This window comes from Protomyctophum bolini, assembly GCF_963924005.1.
Source record: "Protomyctophum bolini genome assembly, chromosome: 14".
Taxonomy (NCBI): Eukaryota; Metazoa; Chordata; class Actinopteri; order Myctophiformes; family Myctophidae; genus Protomyctophum; species Protomyctophum bolini.
This window is the reverse complement of record NC_137875.1, coordinates 22,238,770-22,261,370: the sequence shown is the minus strand read 5'-3', so window position 1 is coordinate 22,261,370 and position 22,601 is coordinate 22,238,770. Positions and strand designations below refer to the sequence as shown.

The 22,601-nt window shown below is 44.6% G+C and overlaps 1 protein-coding gene across 2 annotated transcripts; it reads right to left on the bottom strand.

Moving 5' to 3' along the window:
- Window positions 1-2,537: 2,537 nt before the first annotated feature.
- Window positions 2,538-22,527, bottom strand: LOC308328055 (non-structural maintenance of chromosomes element 4 homolog A-like). Of its 2 annotated transcripts, none has more exons than XM_080781741.1 (11): window positions 22,478-22,527; window positions 8,525-8,740; window positions 8,326-8,406; window positions 7,568-7,698; window positions 6,872-7,023; window positions 5,817-5,916; window positions 4,005-4,095; window positions 3,828-3,922; window positions 3,699-3,747; window positions 3,178-3,263; window positions 2,538-2,720 (listed from the first exon to the last, which is right to left on the bottom strand). In XM_080781741.1, exons 1-11 carry the CDS (start codon window positions 22,497-22,499, stop codon window positions 2,655-2,657), a joined length of 1,089 nt encoding a protein of 362 aa, XP_080637867.1. In that variant the 5' UTR covers window positions 22,500-22,527; the 3' UTR covers window positions 2,538-2,654. The 2 variants fall into 2 exon arrangements, with proteins under 2 accessions (XP_080637867.1, XP_080637866.1); XM_080781740.1 differs by lacking the exon at window positions 22,478-22,527 and adding an exon at window positions 21,511-21,913 and having other exon boundaries at window positions 8,525-8,736.
- Window positions 22,528-22,601: the final 74 nt, after the last annotated feature.

Sequence of the window (22,601 nt, the reverse complement as noted above, 5' to 3'; positions counted from 1 at the left end):
AATCATCTCAATTTCCCAGAAGCACCTGTGTACTTGTGTACTGAGGCTGGGGAAAAAAACCTTGCTTATTTCGGACCCTGTATTTGGAATGACCTACAGACCAGACTCAAACTGGCTGCTGTGATAAGTGAGCTTTAAAAGGATTGCCATGGGCACACTTCCCAAACACTGCATCTGCTTTGATGTATTTATGTATTTATGTGTCTCAGCCTTCACTATATTGTTTCTTTCAGGGAAACTAGGTAAGAGCTGGGGTACCCTGTACATTTTCAACAGTTATTTTCTGTTAAAAACATTAGGTTAGGTGTGAGTGCCACCCTCTGTATTTTTGTTTGTGTATAGCAGGTTTAGAAGTTATTTACATTTTTCAGTTGACAGTAGAGTTTTTGTTTTATGGTAGGCTATTTTGATTTGGAACTCACCAGTTTGTTTCACTGGCTTTGTTCAGAAACATGTTAAACATCTTGTTCATTTCATCGATCAGTTTTTTTTTAATGAATTGAACAAGTGGACCCTCTCGTCCACACAGTTAGTTAAGTCTTTGTATTGAGTTGTGCTTGAATTGTACTGTAATTCTGCAAACTGTTAATAAATATTTCAATCAATTCCTCCATTCTTTCACTGGATATGTTATATTGTCCATTTAGAGGCCGCCATATCGAGACGTAACAAGCAGGTACAACGTTTACAATTATTTTCTCCACTCTAGCCTCATTTAAATAAATCTAACTTATTACAATGGCTGGCTGTCATTGGTAAACTTATAGCTGCGTCTATAATACCAAAACTTTCACAGATAGTTGTTTGTAGCTAAATGCCGAATTTCCCACTCTCATAAGCTAGCAAAACGGTTTGGCAATTTTACAGTAACCATGAATCAAATTGGCACACTTAAGAGTTAAGACTATTACATTACATATTTACTGCAGTGCTTTCATAGAAATGTTTTGGGTTTAGGTTACGTACAAATGCTAGAGTACTTACAGTCTCAGTCGGTCTCAGATGATTATAGGCTAACCTTCTGTCCAATGTACCACATGTATCACCCGGGTGTCACCAATCAAACAATCTGGGAACCAATTGGCAAAACAAAGGAAAAGCACCGCCCTCTTTATTGACGTCACGTGAGTACCAATCAAACTTGCAGCGAAGCATGTGCAATTTACACCAGTAGGTGGCACTGTAGTGCACTCGTGGACGTTCATATTTAGTACTTGTCAACATTAATAGGTTATGAATTATGAGATTGAGTTTGACCCATTATTGACCTGGGATTTAATAGTCCATTTGATACCAAAATTGTTCATTTGAATCTAGCATGGCCACTTTAGGTAAATGTAAAGTAAGTCCCTTTCAAGTAATAAACTTATGAAAATTTGCAGTTCATATTCATAATTTATGCTGGTTGTGACATGGGAATAAGCATCATTTGTCTCGTGCGAAACTTGAGTGAAAACAATTTGACAAGAGATTGATTGGGGTCAGGATAACCATAATTTTGGAATTATATAGAATTTGTATGCCACTAATTAAATGCATGACTGAATAAAAAGATCACATTGGCAGCCGCAGTATATCCTTTCTCGCCTTAACATATGAAAATTAAGTTCACAGAATAGAAGTGACATTAAATGACAAGTGCATTATCCAAAGCCTGCATTACATTTCCCCATTCATACAGACACCAGTAGAAACCATGCTCATTGGTCGGTTACGGTTCAGTGATCGAGTACTGGGTCCGAGGGTCGAGACCCATTTGTGGCTCACATACACATCGTTATGAGTCCCTGTAGTTTCCTACAAACAAAAACATTCCCAAAAAGCAAGTTTTCATGAATTAATACAAAATTAAAAGAAATTCCACATATTAGAAAAAGTAGTGAAAATAGCCAATCTACAAGCTTACAACGCACTCTTCGAGCCACTGCTCAGAAGCAGTGGTGGAATAAGAAAATAACTCTTGTAAAATAAAAAAAAAGTAGCAATGCCACTATGTAGAAAAGGCACCGTTTTACTGAGGTTAAGGTTGGGAATAAGGTTAGGTTTAACCACTTGTTATGTTTAGGAATACCAGGCTGAGCAGTTCCGCCGGTGTATGCCGGGGTGACGGGACAGTGGGGAGTATTCGGCTGAAGTGGTTAGAGCAGTTCAGCCGCTGTACCCTGATGTACAAAGTAACTAGTTTCCATATAATTGTAAAGTGTAGTAAAAGTACAATACTGTAGTGGGGTAGAAGTAAATACTGAAGAAAGTAAATATACTTAAAATATTAAGTACAATATTAAATATTAAGTACAATACTTCAGTTCATGTACTTAGTACATTGACCATTAACTACTGAAGCCCCATTTAAAACTCTGGTTATGTTGCGTTGCAATGTGTTGACCTTGTAGATCTGGCATTTTCTAAACATCGATATGATTTATTAATAACTTCGTAAATTCAGTAACTATAACTGTAGCATAGTCATTTGTATAATATTTGCCACCGACATTCACTTGAAAAGCAGTTAGTTAAAAAACTAAAATAAAACTGACTATTTTCCCGCTTTTATTATTCAAAATATAACAAATTACAGTTGGGCAATATGCCTTAAAATAACAAATAACAGATACATTTTTTTTGCAGCAATAAAAACAAAAAAACATTAAAGATCACTCCACATTTTGAGTATTTGCTGGGATCATGGGCGCCGTGATCTCAAAAGCTTCAATTATGTCCTAGGAAATATGATAAAATAAAAATTACTATGCGTTGTCTCAAAATACAATGTTATACCAAGTGTGACAGTTATGGGCCACAGGAAAAAAATAGGAATTGAGATCAAACCATTGCAATAAAAGGTGCAATTTTGAATTACTTCTGCAAACATTTTCTTAAAAAGGGCATGTTGTTAAAGTCACAGTAAGGAAAGTATGCATTATCTAGCAGCAGCTCTCATAGTTAAAATCATCCCAATTTAAAGTCATTGTTCTTTGAGTGCCTTCACTGCCTTGTGTTGACAGGTTCAACTAAAACAGAATTGAATTATGCTATCACTATTGGATGCACACTGTACTGTCTCTTTATGCTTATACCAGAACTATTTGGTTTATGCCACAGTGACACAAGCAGTGATTCTAGAGCAGTACTTCAAGCACCACTTGAAATGGTCCTTAATGGCCCACAGTTGCTCACCTTCCAGCTCTGCATGCTGATGGACATGATGCATTGTTTGCGGATGGCCGATTCTCCTTTGTCAGCCTCCCCTGATGTCACAGGAGCTGAAAGCGTGCATGCACACACACAAAACCTCAATCTATTAATTCAAATATTTTTGGTCTCTGCTGGCCACACACGCTGGCACGCACAACTCATTGATATAGTTGAAAATTATTGATATGCCGCAGTATTGTTTATCACTGCGGGGTTGAAAGCTTGACAAGCATAGAAAAGATGCCAAAGGGGAAAAACATATGAAAAATAATTATCATTGTAAAATAGTAATTGAAAGAATATCAATTAATATTGCCTTTGTCACTATGCAATGCATTATTGTACAATACGATTAATATTGTTCATCCAATATTCCACAAACACATGAACCCATTGATGTTTGCATTTCCATTCCATTCTGTATTCTGTCCTGCATCTAGATAACTATAGATTTGAATTCTCGAAAATGTAAAAATGCTGATATGACAAAACAGCAGTCTTACCAATACAGGGCAACTTGTTTGCATCCAGGTACAGCCTGGCCATACCATCCTGCAAAACAAAAATCCAAATTAATATACAGTCCCCTCAAGCTTCCAACTCTGATGTGAACATTTAAACAGATGACTCACCCTGAGGAGGAATGATGTGTGAAACATGTTTTCCACTGTATGTGAGAACGACACGGGATCAACAACAAACTCATAGTAGGATATGGGTGAAGTTGCTGCAATTGACAGAACATTTTAAATGAGACATTTGTCTGTTTGAAACTTTTTCATTATTCCTGTTGTGGAGTTTGAACTCACGATCTTCTGCATGGTAAGTCGTCAAGAATCCCAGAATCCTCTCTACCTCCTTCTCGGTAGCCTCTTGGTGAGACTCTTCCATTTGCTTCAACTTGAACACAAGAAAATGGACAAGATGCATTAACTTTGTAGACTTGAATAATGTATCTTTTGGACATAAGTGAGTCTCAATAAATTACAATTACATGCTGAGCTGAATAATGGGTTATTGTCAATGATCCACTGTTCAGCGAGAGCGAGAGCGAGTGTGTGTGTGTGTTTATCAATACATGCTGAACAAAATGACGAAAACATTTTCTTTGATCAGCATGCACTGCGAGTGTAGGAAAGAAAGTCAGCAGTGGATATACAATGTAGCTGAAACAAAACTCAGTTTTATATCGCGTTGTATTCAAAATACTTTCAAAATATAGCATGCCGTTTATAGACAGATGCCAGGTTTGCCATTTACCTGGCACCCTAGTTATGTTGCAGCACTAAACCGTGCAATCATACTCAATGTGCTCAGGTGTCACGATTTATATTCTGAAATTGGAATTAAAGTTTGATTTTGAAATTCTAAATCATCATAACCAGGATGCAGATTCTTGCAGTAATTATTATGCATCAGCTGTATGCTGTCCAAAGGGGAAAAGGGTGAATATTTCAAAGATACAGCTCGTAGTTGAAGTTTCGTATGGCTGCATAGCATGGGATTCTGTCAGACCCACGAGAACATTCAACTTGCCATCACCTCTGATTAAAAATGTATTACTACCATCTGAACGATCCATGATAATGCAGCAAGCAGCTTACCCAAGGCCTCCATATGTAACTCGTTACTTATTTTGGCGGTTACTTGTTGTCAGATTGAAAAACAGGAGTATGTTCCATGACGAGTGTACAATCGTCAAGCCATACAAATGAAAAGGGAAAAAAAGAGTGAGTTATCGAAAGGGCTGTGTAATGCATACGCATTGAGCAACGCAGAGGTACTTGGCCATCATAGCACACTACTTAACGATTATTGATGGGTATTGTTAGGATTTTATCGATTCCGATTAGGGTTGTCCCGATCACGTGATCGGAAATCGGGCCGATCACGTAATTTCCTAATGATTGGAATCGGGAGCAAAAAAAAGAAATAGGATATTGTCAGTTTGATTTTAGATATTATACTATTGTGATTTATATACAAATAGCTCAATAGTAACAATGGCAGTGCCAGAGTTTTATTTAATTAAAAACAAATCCAATTGTAGATTTGGAGAATCATGACATCCCTAGTTTTAGCATATCAGAACAGATAGCAAATATGCAATGTTTGTCCACACAATGTTAACAGCTTGTGCCCATGAAGTTTAGATCCGAGTTGTCCACACAATGTTAACAGCTTGTGCCCATGAAGTTTAGATCCGAGTTGTCCACACAATGTTAACAGCTTGTGCCCATGAAGTTTCGCCACATCTTTATAATTACACCCTTTTTTTACACGTCTTTTTAATGGTATAAAACCGTATCTGCTAAAATCGACAAAATCGTCAGACATGTTTAGTTCACTTCCTTGTTTACGGCCCGACAAAACTGTCTATTCTCTCTAAATCTACATCGCTCTCCATGGTTTTGATCAGAAGGGCAATGTTCTGTCCCCATTTCTGACTTAATCAGGCATCTCCTTTGGAATATTAACGCTTCAGTTTTGCAGGGAAATGGAAGGCTTTTCAAAGTAAAATCTGCCTCATCTGCTGGGCACTCTAGCACCTTTATTCTGAAAGATTCCTAGGCAAAGAAAATATTGTTAAATTACACAGAAAAAAAACTAATGAAATGTACCTGAGCTGGCATGGTCCTTTGGGTCTCCTTAGTGGGTGCCTTTCTCTGGCGCTCTACCCTTTGCTTCGGAGGAGGGGGCTCTGCGAGGAATGAGCCCATCCTACAAGAACCAAAACAATGGAAACATAATAGAGCCACAGTATATAACATTGCCATGATGCCATCTGTGGTAGAGATGTAATAAACGTATTTATTTTTTATCCCACGATTTTGTAACCCATTTTTCACCCCTGTGTCAATTATCTAATGTGATCCTGGGCTCTACACACCCTCCGCCAACCTAGTATATCGGGGACATGGGGAGAGCAACAGACTTGAACTCATGCTTCCTTCCTTCATGCCCGAGTGTCCAAGTTGCTCCTTTACACCTGACAGGGGAGAGTTTCCCTGTTTGGCCGTAGCGCGTGAAAGGAACACGTTATTCCAACCAGTTCCTTTCCCCTCCATTAGGCGCCCCGGCTGGCCAGGGGGAGGCAGTTTAGAGACCAGGATTACTGCATGTTTTTTGTGAGGGTACCTACCCTAGGGGACACTGGGAGAACATGCAAACTCCACACAGAAAGGCCCTTTCGCCAACCCCACCTCAGGTATGGGCACTGATGACGCGGAGGAGGAAACACGCTGTGCCACCGTGCTTTTCAGTGCCTTCTGACAGCTCTAGACGACATTTTTGAATGCCAAAAAAAAATATATATATATATATATATATATATATATAATTATTATTTTTCCCCAACACACACACACTTCCTACATTGTTGTAGGATTGTACCATAATCATAAGTTGCAATATAATTAAAGTGTGGTTGTACTGTATATCAGCATGGCTGAGATATGGTTTATACATCACTTGAGATGAACACATATCTTGTGTGATATTGTCTTTACACACTAAAAGCATAAGAGTAATGTGAGAAAATAGTTTATAATGTGCCGACAAATATGAGTTTTTCAGGAATCCAAAGATATTACTCTGCAGGTAAAGTATGAAACAGTCAGACCCAACTACAGTAGATAATGAAGGTAAATGGCAGGTGAAGTGATCGGCCACTCACATGTAATGGAAGGTTGGAGCTGTCTTGAAACAGCACTGTGCTCTCTTGGCTACCCTATGCCAGGCATCTTGGGGCAGGTAACCGTCGGCTGCCACTCCATTTTCCTCATCCTCATCCTCATTCTCCAGTCTGTTAAGCCCCATGAAGTTCAGCTTTCAGACAGATAGATGATAATGAGAGAAACATCAGCCAACACGGTTATATGTGTGAATAATGGCCATGTGAATTGTTCAATTGAAATGTGCAATTAGTGAAATTGCAGCCCAATCTCACCCAAACAAACATGGTGAAATAGCACGGATTGGCAATTCCATACATACATACATGCCTAGAAAACCCCAAAATCCATACATATCCATGCACTACTGTTTTGACCGCGATAGAGGCACGGCTTTCACTTTTTCATGGAGATAGTTTGACATTATTCACGATTCTGTGCCATTGGGTTTAACTCGGACAGAGCTTAGTCGGCTCTACCGAACTTCGCAACGGCAAATTGCACACTCTGTGGTCTCTCTCGTGGCTCAAGTTCGGTAGAGATGGCACCCCTCCGACACAGTCTATGGTGAGGATTTCAGTGTAAATATGTACGGATTTTGGGGGGTTTCTAGGCGTGCATGTACAGAATTGCCAATCCGTGCCATTTCACCGTGTTTGGGTGAGACCGGATTGGAAATCTACTCTACGACAACTCACGAGGTGCTCAGCAAAGGCAGACGGGTCAAAGGCGCTGCCCTCAACAAACAGCTGGCTGGCCTTCTCTTTGCACAGGTCTGCGGTCACAACCAGGAGCTGGGTGTCCAGAGCTGCTTCTCGAGCCTGACGAACTGCCAAGGAACAACTCATTAAGAACCACCAATATTGACCAGACGTATGTTTTAACCCATTTTGACCTCATAGCGCGCCACTCTGCTATTTTTCAATAGCTAAATTATATCATAATTTTTAAAACACCAAAAGGGGTTCCCGCTCCAAATGGGTTAAGCCAAACTTAGTCCAATGTGGATAAGTGTAAGGGTGACCAATTCAGTACTTAACATTTAAGACTTTGAAAATGGACAATGAAAAACGTTATTTGCTGTATTACATTGCAGGTATATCACCAAATAGTGAAAAAGATGGTTTTCCCGAGGGGCATATTTGTGTCAAAGGATACAATACATTTATTGATATTATAGTTTGGGGAATAGGCTCCGTTTACAACTGTAGTTGTAAACTGAGCCAATTTGCCAATTCAGGATTTCTGGGACTACAGTTGTACAGAGGCCAGAGTTTTACAGATTTCTTATTAACAATATTAATGCCAGTCTTCTTAAGGTCCCTGCACACTGCTGCGTGTTTTCGGATTTTTAGCAGCGTCTTTCCGCCGATTTTCCAAAAAACGTGTCCAGTCTGCAAGGACCTTAATTCTCATTTCTCACCCCACATTGAGATTTGTTGCATTCTGCACCTACCATCTTTAAAAAGTTTGTTTGCCTCTTCCAAAACTTCAGTGAGCTTGTTGTTGGCAGGACTCAGCATTTGTTCTCTGTCCTCTGAAGAGACATACTGTATCAATCAACATGCAGCAAAGTAGAAACTATCAAAGCTAGCACAACCATTCTAAATATCAATTACAGCATACCCCACTTTACCCTCACTCATGCTACTCACCTTGAACTGAGTTTATAAGCTCCCTATACTTTGTACGGATTTCTCTCCTCAGGGCGGGATCATCCTCCTCATCCTCCAGCCCACCAGCAGGCATTACATCCTCATCTTGTGTGTTGCCAGCGTTGCCATTCTGCCGAGGTGTGGCCCCTCCGCTACCTCGCTTTCCTCCTCCTCGTCTCGACATGTCTGTAGATATGATCCTACTAATAAGCCTGACTAATAAAACACATACAATATTTGAAACATATTTTAGAGGTAGCAGGGTACAAAGTGAAGGTTTTTTTTTTACTGAATTTATCTTTACTACCTATAGCTGTTGTGGGGTGGTACACTGCCTAGTTTAGTACATGCTCAAGGTTCAAGGTTGTCTTTATTTCGTCTCCCTTGGGAGACATTTGTCTGCTGACTCAAGAGATATGTTTGGGGGAAGATGGTAGCCTAGCCTGGCTTGGCCAGCCTCATAGCGGGTATTCACTGAAGATTCCTCCCCTCATATGTGGGGTGGAAGAGTCAGTGAAGCTCTGCTATGAGTCTGGCCCCGCCAGGCTAGGAAGATAGCTTCTGCCACCTAGTTTTGTTGTAGAGTTGGGGGAATTATTTAGTTAGTCTGTTGAACTGAGCTGACTTAGAGATAAGAGACTTTTAAACTTATATTTGTAAGGGAACGCAATGAAGCATGCATATAGAGGTAAGCCATTTCAGTATTTATATGAAGGTTTTATTAGCACTAAACGGTTCACACCACAAATATGGGTTTAAAAACCAAATAGGCCAGCATGCAGCGGATTGAAGCCTATGAGTCACATCGTCTGATCACAAACCCATATGCTTAACGGCACCATTTCATCTCTCTGGGTAGCCCCTCTCGGAACCCTACATAAAGCTTTTATGAAATTTGATTGTCGCTTTATGTAGGGTTCCTGGTCATGATAAGATTTACTAATGCGATTGTTGGAACGCGGATATAAACAAACTCATCGTTTAGTCGATCGGCGCGGTATTACGCCATTTTTACGTGTGTTGGCTTACGAATGTGCGAACTATAAGTACCTTACATACATCTGAGAAAATCTCCTGTGTCGCAGAAGCCGTTAAGTATTTTTAATCCATGTTTGATTAAAAATGTCACTTTGATTTCCTCTTGTTTATTTACCGTTTATTGTACCGCCTCCCGATGTGCGGTTGGCTTGTGCCGGCTACGTCATAGCTATAGCACCACTAGCTAGCCAGATAGGCGGTATGTCAATAAACAAGGTAGGAAGAAGCGACATTTTTAATGCCAACTACATTTGGGTTCTGCTTGTGGGGCTACTCTCTGGGTTGCCTCAATAGTCTAGTAGCCAGCCCATAGAGCCCCATTGTGAACCCGGACATGTTGAGTACACCAACGTTTTAGGTTATAAATGTTTAGTATGGGTGCCCCAGCATGTAGACACACTCATTGGGCTAAAAACGGCCATGCCCACTTGCGCTGACATCATCACATTTGTGATGACGGCAATGGCCGTTTTTAGCCCAATGAGTGATTCTTTTGCAAAAATAATGCTTGGATTGGATTCAGCATCATGAAAACCCCCTAGCCCACAAATTTAGATTCTCGTAGAGGTTCTTTTCGATTCTGAGAGATTCGTCAGAATCGGAAAAAAACCTCTCTACGAGAATCTAAAATTTTGGGCTAGAACTGGCACTTCCCCTGCATTGCATGCCTTGCTCACAGTAAAGTCTGTTATGTTATTATCCTAGTCTAATAATAACGAGGCAGAGGGTGAGGTAGTTCTGTTTACTTCAGTAGCCAGCATAGTAATGACGTGCCATGTACACACTGTTGTTCTGTATATCGAGCGTTCTCATTGGCTCTTCAGTATTAACCCTTTACACAACATCTCCCCCTTTTAAGTAAGAAACATTCCTTTGTTATTTCAGCAATAAACATTCAACAAAATACTTCTTCTTTTCAATAATATCCTGAACTTGGAAATCTTCTGAAACAGTAACTTCACATGAATTCACACATGGTTATAACTTCAAACCAAATCAAAAATCAACTGTACTTTTGTTCTTTGTGCTTCTTACGATAAATCAACATCAACATTTCAAATCAACATTTCTTCCTTTTACATTCCTCTTTTTTTTTTTTTTTTTTTTAATACACTGCACCGTACATTTATAAGTCCAGTCTCTTGGGTGGACGTGAGTGTCTCCCTGAGCTTGTGACATAGTGCGGTGTGGCGTGTGTGTCACCTGCAGTGTTGCCCGCACTACCAGAGTCTGTGACAACTGGAGTGTGTGTGTGTGCATCAGAGAGCGGCTGGTGAGTTGCACGCAGGTGCGCACTGGTTCTTCTCAACAGTCCATTCTCCGTCCTGACGAGATAAGACCTTGGGGCTGCTGTCGGTTGTATGACTGTCCCATGGGTGTTCTCTGTAGTGATCCACACACTCTGGCCTGGGTGCAGTTCTGGTTGGTCGTGTGCTCTGTGACGGTTGTTGTAGAGTCTCTCTTGTTTCCTCTTCGCCTGCATCTCCATGCTGCGGAACTGCTTGATGTCGGGCCATTTTGGAGACAAGGCTTTGGGCACTTGAGGTAGAGTGGTCCTCAGTTGTCTCCCCATTAGGAGCTGTGATGGAGAATAGCCATTCTCCAGCGGGGTGGCTCGATAACTGAGCAGAGCTTTAGCCTGATCTCCTCCTTCTTTCCACAAGCCCTTGACAGTGGCCACAGCGCGCTCCGCTTCGCCATTGGCTTGGGGGTACCTTGGGCTGCTTGTTATGTGAGTGAAGCCATACTCACTGGCAAAGTTCTTGAAGAGAGCACAGGCATACTGTGCGCCGTTATCTGACATCAGAAATTCTGGCACGCCATGCCTGCCAAAGACGTTCTTTAGAGCTGCTATGACTGTATTGGCTGTTGCAACGTTGAGGTGGGCAACTTCAATGTAACGGGAGAAATAGTCAACTGCCACAAGGTATGTTTTCTTGTCCCAGATGAACAAGTCTGTCCCTATACGTTGCCATGGTCTCTCAGGTACTGGGGTCGTTAGCAGGGGCTCTCTCTGTGTTGTCCTGTGTTGGGTGCATAAGAGACATTTTCCAACTTTCTGGCTAATGTCTGTTGAAAGCCCTGGCCACCAGAGCGATTGACGGGCTCTGGCGCGGCACTTGACTATGCCTTGGTGGCCCTGATGGAGGATGTCGAGCATTTCTGGCCTCAATGAGCTGGGGATGACGATCCTTTGACCTTTCAGAAGAAGATCTCCAGCCAGGGACAGATTTTGTCTCTCCTTCCAGTAGGGTCCCATTTCATGTGGTAGGTGGGCTTTGTCAGGCCACTGTGTTTGACAGTAGCGGATTAGTGTACTGCAGATGCTGTCCTCTTTCTGCTTTTCTGCAAGCTGCTTCAATCTAGCTTCAGTAGCAGGAAGAGACTGTATGATCGCATCCACAAAGATCTGGACATCTGCTTCCAGCTCTTTCTCTGCCTGAGTGGCTGTGTGCTCCACTGGTGCTCGTGACAATGTGTCTGCGGTAATGAGTTGCTTGCCAGGCACATGTACGATGTCATAGGTGAATTTTAACAGTCTCAGGCGGAATCTCAGGACTCGAGGAGGAAGTGCGTCGAGCGCCTTAGTGCTTAATAACGGCAGCAGAGGTTTGTGATCCGTTTCTAGGGTGAACCTCATGCCAAGCAGGTAGGGTTGCAGGCGCTCACATGCCCAGGTTACTGCTAGTGCTTCCTTCTCAATCTGAGCGTAATGTTTCTCTGCATCAGACAGACCTCTGGATATGAATATAATGGGCTTCCAGTCGCCGCTCTCTGGCTGTTTCTGGACCATAACGGCTCCAAGACCGAAGGACGACGCGTCGGCTGACACGCACGTCTCTGCACTGGGCGAGTAGACAGCAAGGACTCTCGCTGAGCTGATCTCCGTCTTCAGCTTCTGAAAAGCCTCTCGCTGCGGTGCTCCCCAACACCATTCTGTCTTCTCCGACAGAAGGTCTTTCAGAGGTTGTGTGAATGATGAGAGGTGAGGGAGGAACTTGCCCAGGTAATTAGCCATGCCCATCACTCTTCTGATGTCGGCAACACAGGTCGGTTCTGGCATTTCCAGAATGGCTTTGACCTTGCTTGGGTCTGGGTTGACTCCCTCTGTGGTGATGCGATGTCCGAGGAACATTATGTTGCTCCTGTTGAACTCACATTTGTCCTTATTTAGCGTTAGTCCTTCAGTTCTCAGTCTCTTGAGAACTAGGTGCAGCCTGCCATCATGCTCAGCCTGATCCTGGCCAAACACCAATATGTCATCGGCGTGGCATACTGTTCCCTCGCAGCCCTCCAGCATTTGTGTCATACGTCGCTGGAAGTGTTCTGGAGCTGAGGAGATCCCAAACGGCAGCCTGTTGAAACAATAGCGGCCGAATGGGGTTATGAAAGTGGTCAGGAGGGCACTGTCTTCAGTCAGGGGAATTTGCCAAAACCCTGATGTGGCATCCAATTTGGTGAATACTTTTGCTCCTGTGAGCATGGCTAGTGTGTGGTCCACCGCTGGCAGGATATGTCTCTCCCGCTTGACCCACTGATTTAGGGGCGTCAAATCCACACACAGCCTCAGTTTGTCCTTCAATCTTCCTTTGGGTACAACCACTAGGCCTGCACACCATGGAGTGGGTTGTGTGACCTTAGATATCACACCCATCGCTTCCATGCGTTCCAATTCTGACCTCACTTTATCCCGCAGTGGCAGTGGGACTCGACGTGGGGCAGACAGAGCATGGGGTGTGGCCCCTGGTTCCAGTTCAATTTTGTATGGGTCTTTCAACTTCCCAAGCCCTTTGAACACCATGGGGTAAGTCTTTAAGATGTCTTCACCCACTTGAACAGTGTGCACCCGTTTCACGAGTGTCAAAGCCTCAATGGCTGGAAGCCCCAGCAGTGGTTTCATCAGTTTGGCCACCACGTAGACATCCTGTTCTGTTGTCTTGTTTCGTACCTCCAGTCTTCCTCTGAAGTGTCCTTGCACATCCAGGCGCTGCCTGCCCGGACCATACAGGGGTATTTTTGGCGGCTGTAATGCCCCATGCTTCTTTCTGGAGTATTGGTGGCTCGGAATAGCTGTAACTCCAGCTCCAGTGTCTATTTTGAATTCCACTGTCTCTCCATTCAGTTCCAGAGCTTCTCTCCACTCATGTTCAACATTGTCCATGTCAATTATCACCTCTCCTAGAAAGGCAATTTCTTCTCCATAGTCTGAAGACTCCTCTGTGATGTCATTGATGCCACCGGCTGAACGACATTTGCGGGAATAATGTCCTTTGCGCTTGCATTTGTGACATTCCGCCTCTTTTGCAGGGCAATCCTTCCAGGGGTGCTTCACAGCATGTCCGCATCGTCCACACCCTGTGTCTCTGCTTTTATATTCCGGCCTTTTATATTCCGGCTTGGCTTGTGAGCTGTATTTTTGTCCCTTTTGGCCCCTCTGTGTCTGTCGCCTCGCACCCATAGCATCCAGGTTGTGGTTGTCTGACTGTCTGTCATTTACACTGCCACGCAGCATCGGCTGCTGCTTTTTTATTTCTTCACTCTGGCGCACCCTTGTAACCGTTTTCTGTAGTGTCAGTTCAGGGTCCATCTGTAATGACTCAGACAGTTATATTAAAGTCTACTCGTGAATCAATTCACTATGGGTTATGTCCATTCTTGGACGTAAGACAGAAGAAATCTTATACACTCACGTTCTAATGGTATTAGAACGGGCTTTACGTCATGACGCAGTGCAAGTCCCTCCCCCGAGGCTATAAGTGCCTGCACTGCTGTCTGGACGTCATTCGTTTTCTTCTTCTGCGTTAAGACAGACAAGCTAAATCACAAGAGAAAGGCCCAACTTCCTTATATATCTCAACAGGACGAGTGGCCTCGGTTGCTCGGTACCACGAGGTGGAATTGGTGTTTTTTCTTAGTGTAAGCTACACTCACGAAGAAAAATAATGATAAAATAAGCTGTTTTTGTTTCCGTGATAGACCTAGCAGCTCCGGACAAAACCAAAACTCAGCTTTCCAACGCAGGTAGGCAAAGCTAGGAGCAGCTAACCTGATAGCTAACGCTAGCCAGTTTGCAACAGGCTAACAATTAGCATTCTATTGTCCAGGCGCTAGGAGCCCACAGAGACAATTTCCAACACAGGTAGACAAAGCTAAGAGCAGCTAACTTGATAGCTAACGCTAGCCAGTCTGCAACATGCTAACAATTAGCATTCTATTGTCCAGGCGCTAGGAGCCCACAGAGACAATTTCCAACACAGGTAGACAAAACTAAGAGCAGCTAACTTGATAGCTAACGCTAGCCAGTCTGCAACATGCTAACAATTAGCATTCTATTGTCCAGGCGCTAGAAGCCCACAGCGACAATTTCCAACACGGGTAAGTAAACTAGCAAGGCTAGGAGCGGCTAACCTGATAGCTAACGCGAGCCAGTTCGCAGCAGGCCAACAATTGGCATCCTACTGTCGAGGCACTAGATGCCCACAGAGACAACTTTTTCTTTGCTGAGAACGTGGAATTCCGCAAGAAAATGGCAGAAAAGACGACAAAGTCCTGAGCGGCGGCCCGTCGCCAACGTAGAGGGGCTGTTTTTTCCTGCCACAGAAGCAATGCCGAGCAGACCACTGTGGCAACGCTATGCTAAGGATGGACCCGCACGACACGTGCGTCTACTGTACATCATTTTGGTTCTCACGGTATTGATGTATTGTTGTACTGTTCTCAATGCTCTGACTGTATTGTTGTATTGTTCTCAAATGCTCTGGCAATGTAAACGTTGTTTTCTCATGCCAATAAAGCCCTTTGAAATGAACTGAAAATGACTATAGGCAGGCCGAGGCGACGCTGAACGTCCCAGACCAATGCCAGAAATGTGTGACCGTAGACCGCCACATGAAACTGAGGCGCGGAGACGTCTTAGTTTCGTTCATTTTCCCAGTGTTCTTTTGCCCAGGCACGGCGCAGTGGCCTCAGGCCGAGAGGACGTTAAGGTTAGCACCGGACTCGAATGTTCATACTGCTTTACCCCTAAGAGGAGTTGCTGCTGCACCGCACTTTATAAAGAATGTGTCGCTGAATACTCTGCTTCCCATGTCCCTTCCTTGGTTCAAATAAATTTGTGCAGAACGAATCAGCTGAATCATTGCCTGTACCCCTGTGTAAACATGCGGGATATGAGCCCACTACCGCGCCGATCGTTACAACGATCAGCGGCAGTGAGACAATACAACACGATGACAAAACCTCTAGCAGGTTCTGCCATCGTGAGACGGGGCCACCACGCCAAATTTCTCAAAAGCACGATGGTAGAGCCTCTAACCAGAGGCACTGCCATCATGAGACGGGGCTACCACGCCAAATTTCTCAAAAGCACGATGGCAGAGCCTCTAACCAGAGGCACTGCCATCATGAGACGGGGCCGCCACGCCAACATTTTCAAAAGCATGATGGCAGAGCCTATAACCAAAGGCAATGCCATCATGAGACGGGACCACCACGCCAAAATCTTTGGCACGGTGCCCTCCAAAATGGATAGAATGCGTAGCACACGCACACCCATGGGTGGCGGGCAGTGTACAAGCTGCAATTCACTGCGGAACCACCCACGTTCGAGAAAGTAATATCCTCTCATGCGAGTGGGCAGGCGGCCGAGATCCTTCGGACCAAAATACTCTCCCTATTAGGCAATAATGCCATTCGGGAAGTCCCCCTAAATCAACCGCTTTCCCAGATCCAAAGGACAGGGCGGCTTCAGCCTCACTCAAACGGATCTACGGCCACCTTGTAGCCGTGGCAAGAGCCCTGAATGCCGAGGCCCTTTTGTAGGGCTCCCTCACAGTGCTGACGGAGCTCATTGCTGCCGGTAAGAACAGCAGGAGGAATGCGGAGGGGCTGCGTCACCTACTACTAGAACCAGCCCCACCATATCGTCCGCCAACGGCGGGGCCCAGCCCTTCCGCCGGCTGAAAGAGGCAACACAAGAGTGCTCTGGAAGTTCCGTGCGGAGCAAGGACAGGCTCGTGCTTAGCCTGCCGACAGAGCGGCAGCTGGCCGCGCTCGCAACCAGCCAGTGCAGCCACGAGAGTACGTCCCCCAGAGGACTCCTCGTGGCAGAGGCTCTTACCGTGGATGGCGATGCGGATTGCGGACACGCTGGATAGCATGAATTTTGAAAGGACTGCTCAAAGGTTCAAACCCGATTCCGATCATAGAGGCCACGGGCCCCACGTCGGAACCGATGGTAAGGAAGAGGAAAATGTTAATGCCTACCGCAGAGCGGGAAAGAGACTACGAACATTCCTCTAGAAAAAAAAAAAAAAAAAAAAGCTGTTGCTGTGTTGAATACCGCTGTAAAATGCGGCTGTGTACAAACCACAAATGTACAAAATCATGTTTAATAAAGCGCTTGATTGCATCGATGCCTCTTATATTAAAGACAAAACACAATGAAACAACAACTTCGAACCACATGACAGGGGCATGAGCCCACCGCGGAAAGAGTCGCTAGACTTCTCGACAGCGGTGGGACGGACGGCGTTTTTGGCCTGTAGCGAGTAAAAGCTCGCCGCAGGCTGGAGACGTCGCGACCACAAACTCTCCTCGCCAGCCCGATTAGGCGAGGAGAGGCTCCTAGGATAGGAGCACCACGACAGTTACATCCCCAAGCCACTAGGGAATGCTGCCACTCGCAATGAATCCCATGCTAGGGAGCTCGTGTTTTTAACAGTGGAAGCTATGTGGCGCGTTCCCCTGGGTATCACTCACAGTAAAGACGGGTTACAAACTGCGATTTGTACAGTCACCACCCAAGTTCGGGAAGATAATTCTCTCTCAAATGGGGGGCAGGCAGCGGAAGTACGTCGGGATGAGATCCTCGAATTACTGGCCAAAATAAATGAAAAAATAAAATAATAATAATATATATATATATATATATATATATATATATATAAATAAATAAAAGCTGTCAGAGAGGTTCCTTTTAGACCAACAACACGACGGTTTCTACAGCCGCTATTTTCTGGTCAAAAATAAGGGGGGGGGGAACTACGACCTCCTGGATCTCAGAGCTCTCAACACATACCTCAGAATTTTCAAATTCAAAATGCTGACAGCAGCGACCCTACTGCGCTCTCTGCACCAGGGCGACCGGTACACCAAGCGGTATCGATCTCGAATACGATTTTTTCCGTACCCCTATCTATCCACCACACAGGAAACTCCTGCGCTTTGGATCCGAAGTGACATCCCGTTCGGGATGTCACTACCCCCCAGGGTATTCGTGAAATGCACTCAGGCGGCACTAGCTCCTCTGTGTCACCAAGGGACTCGTATTGTCTCCTCTATCTCCTGCTGTGCGCAAGTTAGCCAACAGAGGCGCTGCTTCACACGAGACTCGTGGTGGATCAGCTATCCTCCCTGGGCCTTTTACTATAAATCATGCGAAGAGCACGATGACACCTGAGAGACGCATGAGATGGCATAGGCATAACGTTGAATTCTCTCTCCTTCTCAGCCAGGCTGAGCCAAGAGGGTGGAACCGTTTCTCAAATGTGTGACACTTTTCAGGATCATGCATCCGTCATTTCACTAAATACGTCTAGGCAGACTACATATAAGGCCATTCCAAGAATGGATGCGGTCTCTACGTTTCATTTTTCGCGCAGACGAAATGTAAGCCTGGGTATCGAGGCTAGTCTCTAGTCTACGTATTCCTTCCAACCGCCGATATCAGGAGTCAGAGTGACAGTGGGGTGCGTTCAAGCACTCAATTGGTGGGAAAACAGAGCCACGCTTACAGAGGGCGTCCCTATGAGAATAAACACTTCCAGGAAAGTGGCTACTACGGACGCCAGCACGTCGGGGTGGGGTGCCACTGTCGACGAAATGGCAAACAGGGGGGTGCGGCTCTCTGAGAAACGCCCACATCAATTACCTCGAACTGATGGCAGTATTACTGGCACTGCGTCAGTTCAAACCATTTATTCATGGCCGCCACGTCCTAGAAAGGACGGACAACACTACTACGATGTGTTATATCAACAAGCAGGGCGGACTTTAGTCCAAGACCCTGCATCTACTAGCCTACAGACTAGTCACGTGGTGCGACACACACCTCCTTTCGATCAGAGCCCGTCACGCCCCAGGGCTCCTGAATGCAGGAGCGGACCTGCTATCCAGGGGCCAGCTCCGCTACGCGGTTTGGTCTCTACACCAAGAAGTGGCCGCTCAGTTATGGGACAGGTTTTTGGCATAGCCAAGGTGGACCTGTCTGAATCGGAAGAGAACACGAAGTGCCGTCCGTTCTTCTTCATCAAAGGGTGCTCGTCACTGGGACTGGATGCACTAACTCACAAGTGGCCGCAGGGCCTGTCTTTCCTCCCCTGTCACTAATACTTTTACAATTAAAGTTTTATCTCTATAAAAGTAATACGACCCACCTTGGACAGAGTGAGAACTCAGGGCCTAGAGGTGGCTCTCATAGCTCTGGCGTGGGGGTCGTGGAGGTCAGAGATATCCTCTCTCATATGCGACCAGGCATGGCAGCTTCCGCTGTGGAAGGATCTGCTCACACAGACTGGATAAGGGTCTTTTCACCCTTGCCCTCAGACCCTGGATCTATGGGCCTGGCCCGTGAAAGGAACTTTTAAGTGCTGAGGGTTTGCCCCCGAACGTGATGGCCACAATTCAGGGGCTAGGGCCCAGTCCACTAGGAAACAACACAATGTTGCCTGGAAGGTTTTCGAGCGACGGTGCAGGAAGACCAGGCCAGGAATAACCATTCCAGGCCTAAGTGAGGACGGCTCTGACCCTCCTACAGGGTCTGCTGGATGACGGGTAGTCCCAATCATCAATCAAGGTCAATCTGGTTTGGTATCTATGTCAGCATGTCATACTGGCATGGGGGATAAGGCCCTGGGTGAACACCCACTCATACGATAGTACATAAGAGGGGTTCGGAGGGACCGCCCGGTTACTCAGTCTCTGATTCCTTCCTGGGACCTGTCATTAGTGCTGAACGCTCTAACAAGGGCACCTTTCGAGTCATTGGATTCAGTAGGATGGAGATTCTTAATTTTAAAAGCCGTCCTTCTATTGGCTCTCACTACAGCTAAAAAAAAAAATATATATATATATATATATATATATATATATATATATATATATATATCCACAGAGCGATCTACAGGCGCTCTTGGTGAGCCCTGATTGCACTATCTTTAGTGGGGATAGAATGCGGGTCATGGTAAAACCAAACCTGGCCTTCATGCCCAAGAATTCCAACCTGGCTAGTGTTCCGGTGGACCTAAGGTCGTTCTATCCACCGCCACTTAGATGGAGGAGGACGAGAGGCTGCATCGTCTATGCCCAGTGCGGGCCCTACGAGTGTACATGGACAGGGTGGCTCCCTTCAGGAAGGGCAGCCAGATGTTTGTGGCCTGGGGTGCTAGCGTAAAGGGAGAACCGGTTACTAAGGTGCGGTTGTCCCAATGGATCATGGAGGCCATACAGATGGCTTACTCCACGGCTGGGTTAGTGCCACCAGTGGGGTTGAGGGCACACTCCACCAGAGGTATTTCGACATCCTGGGCGCTCTACGAAGGTATCTCGATACAGGATGTCTGTACGACGGCAAGTTGGTCCTCGCCTTCGACTTTTGCTAGGTTCTATAACCTGGATGTAACAGAACCTAATGTGGCACATGCGATCCTGCAGGTTGCTTCCCGGTGAGGCATGTCCTTTAAGAGATATATATATATATATATATATATATATATATATATATATATATAAATAAGGGAAGCGAGTATATAATATATATGTATATGTACGTATATATGTATATATGTAAACACATAAGTGAATAAACAGTCAACCTAGCTCTATATACCTTGAAGCCTGTATATTAGCGACTAGGATAAGACTGAGGCCAGAACTCTTGAGACGGCTGGGACCGTCAGTGGTTAGGCCTCGGGGCACGTAAGATGACGTGGTTCATCGGCTCCTTAAGGTAGGAACAGGGACCATGTGGACGGGTCCATTTGGTTCCGCCTCTTATCAAAGTCAAAAGGTCGGTGACCTTCTGACCTCGAAATGGTTGTCTCATAGCCTAGGGGACGTGACCGTCACGCCTGTGACGTCACAGTCCGGGGACACACATGAGGACGGGTGTGTACTTCAGTGATTTGAAGGGAGTTTATTAGGTCTCCCATAGTGAATTGATTCACGAGTAGACTTTAATATAACTGGAGGTTATGCAATAACCATGGTTATATAAAGGATATGAGTGAATCAATTCACCAAATTGCCCTTCTAGCTTGTTAACGGCAGAAGGAGAAAGTATTACCGAATGACGTCCAGACAGCAGTGCAGGCACTTATAGCCTCGGGGGAGGGACTTGCACTGCGTCATGACGTAAAGCCCGTTCTAATACCATTAGAACGTGAGTGTATAAGATTTCTTCTGTCTTACGTCCAAGAATGGACATAACCCATAGTGAATTGATTCACTCATATCCTTTATATAACCATGGTTATTGCATAACCTCCAGTTTTGCATCTCTGACACCAACGACAATCCTGTCTCTAATGAGTTCTTCTCTGAGATCTCTAAATGCACAGTGCTCAGCTAGGCTATGGACAGCAGTTATAAATGGTTCAGCACCTTCTCCAGGCTCCTGGTAGCGCCTGTTGAACCGTGCACGCTCAAAAATGACATTTTTCTTGCTCACACAGTGTCTCTCAAAACCTCTCTTGACATCATCATAAGACTTTTTCTGATCCTCACTTAATGGCAGGACATGCAGTATATCTTCCGCTTCGTCCCCTAGAGTATACATGAAAGTATTCACTTGATATTCTTGGGACTGTTTGTCCAGGCTGGATGCCATTCTGAACCTTTCAAAACGCCTTATCCATTTAGGCCATTCATTTGCATCAGTAAAGTCAAACTTGCCTGGAGGAGTAATCTGGACACTGCTTACTGGAGTCATTGCAGCTGGAGCTGCTTGTGCTGCTGGCGCCACCACTTGGTTATCTCCGTTTTGCATCTTTCAGCTTTTTACTTCAAACTTTTTTTTTTAATTTCCCAAAAACGTTTTTTTTTTTTTTAATGTTCGTTTTTCTGTCAAAACCTCCCGGCCGTCGTTTTCGTTTCGTTCCGACGTCCCTCTGTTCACTCAATGACTTGTTATGGCTCTCCTCTGTAGACTATGTGCACTGTTAGCTTAGCCCCAGTTAGCCCACAACATTAGCCTCTGTTGACTGACACTTGCCACTCGCTCCGTCCGTTCCTCTTGCAGACTTGCGGTAGCGTTCCACTTCTCACTCGGAGGCAGAAGACTTTCAGACACTTTCCTAATGCCTACTTTATTCTGACACCATGTTATGTTATTATCCTAGTCTAATAATAACGAGGCAGAGGGTGAGGTAGTTCTGTTTACTTCAGTAGCCAGCATAGTAATGACGTGCCATGTACACACTGTTGTTCTGTATATCGAGCGTTCTCATTGGCTCTTCAGTATTAACCCTTTACACAACAAAGTCTTTCAGTCTTAATTTACATTTGTACAATCATAATGTAACGTAGCCTAAGATTTAGACTCTTATATGTATCGATAAAATTTTGGGCTATGCCAGTTCCTTCTTCCTGAATCTTAAAACCAAAATAATGTTCGCACGCGTGACACCGATAAGGATATGTTCTTAAATCTGATTAGATTACCACCATTGATTTTGTTTCTGACTCACAGTACAAAAACAGTAATCCATCCATAGTAAAATGTTGCCAGGAAGGAGCCATGAAATATTCTAAGTGATGGACTAAAGCCTTTATTTATAGTTAGTCGTACGGCGTGGTGTGTTTCTGTGTGGAAATAATAATATTTTGATGTTTGTCGATTTAAAATCAAATGTTTACCTTCATGCAGCTCGCCTTGCATCAACACCGGAAGTAATGACAATGGCGGGTTCTCTTCCTTTTCTTCACTTTCTTCTTCTTCTTCTGCATTTCCGGCAGTGTAGACGCCGTGAGGCGTAATACT

What these genes read in the sequence shown, in the direction of transcription:
- LOC308328055 (XM_080781740.1), bottom strand. Translation starts at nt 21,608, where the DNA reads ATGCAAAACGGAGATAACCAAGTGGTGGCGCCAGCAGCACAAGCAGCT. An exon ending in AAACAAACTTTTTAAAGATG is followed by an intron (nt 7,699 to 8,325) that starts GTAGGTGCAGAA and finishes GTTCCTTGGCAG; the next exon opens with TTCGTCAGGCTCGAGAAGCA. An exon ending in AAAGGACCATGCCAGCTCAG is followed by an intron (nt 4,096 to 5,816) that starts GTACATTTCATT and finishes CTTGTGTTCAAG; the next exon opens with TTGAAGCAAATGGAAGAGTC.